At 44.5% G+C, this 5,702-nt stretch overlaps 1 protein-coding gene across 1 annotated transcript; it reads right to left on the bottom strand.

Annotated features, from left to right (window-relative positions):
• Positions 1-319: 319 nt before the first annotated feature.
• On the bottom strand, positions 320-2,097 carry LOC116356577 (proline-rich extensin-like protein EPR1). The gene is made up of 2 exons (XM_031802663.1): positions 1,969-2,097; positions 320-1,000 (listed from the first exon to the last, which is right to left on the bottom strand). Exons 1-2 carry the CDS (start codon positions 2,095-2,097, stop codon positions 320-322), a joined length of 810 nt encoding a protein of 269 aa, XP_031658523.1.
• Between the last annotated feature and the right edge of the window lie 3,605 nt (positions 2,098-5,702).

Below are 5,702 nucleotides of genomic sequence, written 5' to 3'. Positions count from 1 at the left end.
TCACCAATCCTCCTTATTTCCAATTGAAGACTGTGTAAAGGCCTCACAGGAGGAAAAGACCTTCCAACAATGTTGGAAGAAATAATGTACAGTTACAGTCTAATCAACGGTCCACTGTGGGGGTTTATCAACAGTCCACTGTGGGGGTTTATCAACAGTCCACTGTGGGGGTTTATCAACAGTCCACTGTGGGGGTTTATCAACGGTCCACTGTGGGGGTTTATCAACAGTCCACTGTGGGGGTTTATCAACAGTCCACTGTGGGGGTTTATCAACGGTCCACTGTGGGGGTTTATCAACAGTCCACTGTGGGGGTTTATCAACAGTCCACTGTGGGGTTTATCAACGGTCCACTGTGGGGGTTTATCAACGGTCCACTGTGGGGGTTTATCAACGGTCCACTGTGGGGGTTTATCAACGGTCCACTGTGGGGGTTTATCAACGGTCCACTGTGGGGTTTATCAACGGTCCACTGTGGGGGTTTATCAACGGTCCACTGTGGGGGTTTATCAACAGTCCACTGTGGGGGTTTATCAACGGTCCACTGTGGGGGTTTATCAACGGTCCACTGTGGGGGTTTATCAACGGTCCACTGTGTGGGTTTATCAACGGTCCACTGTGGGGGTTTATCAACGGTCCACTGTGGGGGTTTATCAACGGTCCACTGTGGTGGTTTATCAACGGTCCACTGTGGGGGTTTATCAACGGTCCACTGTGGGGGTTTATCAACGGTCCACTGTGGGGGTTTATCAACGGTCCACTGTGGGGGTTTATCAACGGTCCACTGTGGGGGTTTATCAACGGTCCACTGTGGGGGTTTATCAACGGTCCACTGTGGGGGTTTATCAACGGTCCACTGTGGGGGTTTATCAACGGTCCACTGTGGGGGTTTATCAACGGTCCACTGTGGGGGTTTATCAAAGATCCACTGTGGGGGTTTATCAACGGTCCACTGTGGGGGTTTATCAACGGTCCACTGTGGGGGTTTATCAACGGTCCACTGTGGGGGTTTATCAACGGTCCACTGTGGGGTTTATCAACGGTCCACTGTGGGGGTTTATCAAAGATCCACTGTGGGGGTTTATCAACGGTCCACTGTGGGGGTTTATCAACGGTCCACTGTGGGGTTTATCAACGGTCCACTGTGGGGGTTTATCAACGGTCCACTGTGGGGGTTTATCAACAGTCCACTGTGGGGGTTTATCAACGGTCCACTGTGGGGGTTTATCAACGGTCCACTGTGGGGGTTTATCAACGGTCCACTGTGGGGGTTTATCAACGGTCCACTGTGGGGGTTTATCAACAGTCCACTGTGGGGGTTTATCAACGGTCCACTGTGGGGGTTTATCAACGGTCCACTGTGGGGTTTATCAACGGTCCACTGTGGGGTTTATCAACGGTCCACTGTGGGGGTTTATCAACGGTCCACTGTGGGGGTTTATCAACGGTCCACTGTGGGGGTTTATCAACAGGCCACTGTGGGGTTTATCAACGGTCCACTGTGGGGATCCACTGTGGGGGTTTATCAACGGTCCACTGTGGGGGTTTATCAACGGTCCACTGTGGGGGTTTATCAACGGTCCACTGTGGGGGTTTATCAACGGTCTACAGTGGGGGTTTAGGATAGAAACATCAGATACTTAAATCTTTCTGGCATAGGTGCCTAGTTTCCTTGTATTTTGCTTTGTAACCCTCTCTGACGAAAGCAATAAATAATGTATCTCACTGGATACGGTGACGGGGTGCTAAAATAGAACAGCAAAACTAAATACTGCAATAGATAGGCTTGGTACACTGCTAGAAGAAATGGTGCTTTATAGAACCAAAAAGGATTCCATGGCTCACTTCATATATGGCCCTCAAACGGGATCTATATACTGTAGAACTGCAAAGCAGCCTTTTAAGCAGTGTAAGAAAAGAAAATATATGCTAATCAGGTGTTTTTACTGACACATTTGAATAAAATACCTCACAGTCCACCTCCAGGGAAGGTGGGAGGAAGCACTCATCCTGGGCCCAGACTGATGTCAGTGAGGTCAGAAGAACACCACACAGATCTGACTCAGTCTGGGATTGACCAATGGCTCCAACAATCATATGTTCTGGGTGGGTGTGTGGGGGGAGAGTAATCTACTGGCTAGCTCTCCATATAAATCCTTTAATCCAACAGAGGACAAACAAATGTGTCTGCTTGTTTACTACCCGGAAGGAGAATAACAACAACAACAACACAAACAACACTGTTGAAGAGATCCGTCCGCTGCCACCAATGTGCCATTGATCTCCTCATTACAGTCTGGGATCCTCAGTTCGTGGGCTTCGCCTCCTTAATTGCTGCCGCTGGTTAATCTGCAAGGCTCGAGGGGTGTAAAACGCCGGATATTACCTTGACCGTAGAGACTGACGGGTCACCGGGCGAGAGACACGGTCACCGGCCTGTAATGACAAGCTGAGTGGGGAAGGTCAAGGTGCACTTGTGACAAGGGTAGGGCGAGGGACCCCTGACACACAGATACACACACACACATGCAACAGTACAGTATCACTGTGAAACAGAGAGAGATGTCCTGATATTTCACAGGAGAAGCAGCCCCTTGTATTGAAATGACTGTATGTAATGTGCGATGTTTGTGTAGTGTTTTTGATATTGTCATTTTTAAATGTTTTATTCAGTGTTACCTGCCCTGCTTTCTTCGTAACATATGAACTGTCTGTTACTCGTTTCTGAGATACATCTGAAATATGAGTGTGAGTGGACTTCTTTCTCAGCTCATAGAAATGGGATGAGTACAGTCTTATATGGAAGCAGATTCATGTCAAAACCAATATAGTTTTTAGTGAATATAGTGAATCTGCTTCCATAGTCTCTATGTAAAGTACAGCCTATATGGATCTTAGAACAACAATGTCTAGAAAGTTAGCCCTAGCAATACCTTACTCATTTCACAGATTGTCTAGGATTCTCTGAGCTAAACTAGCACATACAGGCTGCCGAAGTGTGAGTACTGTGTGGAGAGAAAAGAAGAGGAGAGAGCAGAGGCTCTGAGGGAGAGAGAGAGCAAGGGATAGAGCGAGAGGAGAACATTTTTTCCCAGTGAAGTCACCCAGTCTGTGGCAATGGGAGAGAGCCACTGTCTGCACAGACACAGACATCCCTGTGTGTCAGTGTCAGAGAGTGGGTGGGAGTGCACCGCCGCAGGGGATGGAGACAGAGAGAGGGAGGGAGAGAGGGAGGATGGAGACAGAGAGAGGGAGGGAGAGAGAGAGGGAGGATGGAGACAGTGGGTGAGAGAAGGGGGAGTGAAACAGGGAGAGAGACAGAGAGAGGGAGGGAGAGAGGGAGGATGGAGACAGTGGGCGAGAGAAGGGGGAGTGAAACAGGGAGAGAGACAGAGAGAGGGGGACAACGGGTGAAAGATGGAGAGAAGGGAAATAAAAGCCACAGGAAAATAGACAGAGTGCTAAGAGAGAGTGGCAGAAGGGGGAACGGGCTCATGTGAGAAAATACTGATGATTTCTGATGGAGTTTTCAGATCATAATATCAATAATATGCATCAATAATATGTCAAATATGAAATCCATATTTTTCTTTCAAATAAAAATAATTTTGGGATTCCCTCTGTATATCATACATGGTATGGACGGATATTGACTCAATAGATATCTTGTGATAGGCCTATGTGGACATTCTATTACTGACAGTAAGCCTACAAATACTGACGGTAGGCCTACATAGTATATTTTCTCAGCACATACAATGCATATGCTCTTGACTGAGGACCATATCAGGATTTTGATGTGCTTTTTGATATGCTAAATAAGGACAATTTCTGATGCTTATTTCCGTTTTGAAAAATATTTGACAAATATTAAATCAATATAATTCTTTCAGATACTAGCTAAACTTTTTGTTTTCCATCTGCATTAAGGCATGCGAGCTAAAAGCACTGTTACTGGTAGCCTAGCAACAAGAATGATACTTTCTGCTGTGGAGTTCCAACTGTCATTTTTGAATTTGGGGTGCCACAAATTTGCTTTCAAAGGGTTTGTGTTCAAACTGACAACTGGAGAAACAAAGAAGTTAGAAGCTGTTCAGAAAATACCTCAAAGAAGTTAACGCTAAAGTGAGTAGCTCATTGAATATGTTTTATTTATCTTGGTAACTAGAATTAAGAACATTTGCTAATTTGGCCAGTAGGGCTAGCTAGCTAGTTAGCTAGGCTTGATAGGGGGGGGGGGGGACTAACGGGTAACCTAGCTAACTAACAAATAACAACATTTCCTTCCCTTCAGGGATTTGTTTTACCCACTATCAAGCCTCAAGGAAGGTGACAGCTAACGTTTTAAAACGTTTGGCTGTATTTTGTATTATTGGTTAATATAAGATGATTGGAGCTCGGGATTTGATATGCTGCATTTTTTAAAACAGAAATAGCAGAGATGTGCTTTTAGATTAAATATGATGATGTTTGCTTTTCCATTCCTTGTAGCCTACTACTGAATATGGTGCTGTATGTTCAGATATGTCACCTTCATGTGAAGAAGCATGATGAACAGGTAAAATAATTTGGCCACTGGACATTGATCATAAGTCAGATTTAGTCCATTTTCAATCAGACAGGCTGAATATTACATATCATGTAAAGATATCTATTGAAATCATAACATTTAGGAAGAAATATTAATCCATAAATAATCAGGTAATGACTACAGATACAGTATGATGCCTTTTTGAAAAGTATGTGGATTTGTTCATGCCTAACTATAAAGACTTAAATATGTCAGCATGTTGACACATGCCCTTTCCAAAGTTAAAATATTCCACAAATATGTAAGCACATGCAGGTGCATCAGTGGTGTGTCTTGAAGGGATCTCACCCCAGTTATCTCCATGGAATCATACGGTAGCAGGGATTGGATGCACGTAGAAACTGTCCCATTATGGAGAACATCCTAGCTCCATATATGAAATGAAGGACATGCATATCTGGAGCATGTATACTGCTTATATCCAATCAAATGTCAGATATCCAGATATATATAGATAAAGATATCCCCTGATATTGACCCTTTTGATCCAGTGCAATGTACACATTCAACATGTGAACAGTTAAAATTGTCAATACACACACATATTTATTTCCTCAGGGCCATGAGGTGAGACAGGGATGGAGCTTGAGCACCACCCTCTTCAACATTTATATAAATTAATTGGTGAGGGCACTAGAACAGTCTGCAGCACCCGGCCTCACACTACTGGACCCGGAAATGTCTACTGTTTGCTGATGATCTGGTGCTTCTGTCCCAGACCAAGGAGGGCCTACAGCAGCACCTAGATCTTCTGCACAGATTTTGGCAGGACCTACATAATAGGCAGTGTCAGAGGAAAGCCACAAAAATTGTCAGAGACCCTGGTCACCCAAGTCATAGACTGTTTTCTCTGCTACTGCACGACAAACGGTACCGGAGAGCCAAGTCTAGGACCAAAAGGCTCCTTAACAGCTTCTACCCCCAAGCCATAAGACTGCTGAACAATTCCTAAAATGGCCACTGGACTATTACACCTCGTTATTGTTATTTTATTCTGTTACTTTTTATAATTTTTTTAAACGTTTGTTTATTTGGTGAATACTTTCTTAACTCTTCTTGAACTGCACTGTTGGTTATGGGCTTGTAAGTAAGCATTTCACTGTAAGGTGCA

This window comes from Oncorhynchus kisutch, linkage group LG23, assembly GCF_002021735.2.
Source record: "Oncorhynchus kisutch isolate 150728-3 linkage group LG23, Okis_V2, whole genome shotgun sequence".
Classification (NCBI taxonomy): Eukaryota; Metazoa; Chordata; class Actinopteri; order Salmoniformes; family Salmonidae; genus Oncorhynchus; species Oncorhynchus kisutch.
This window is presented reverse-complemented; position numbering and strand designations above follow the sequence as displayed.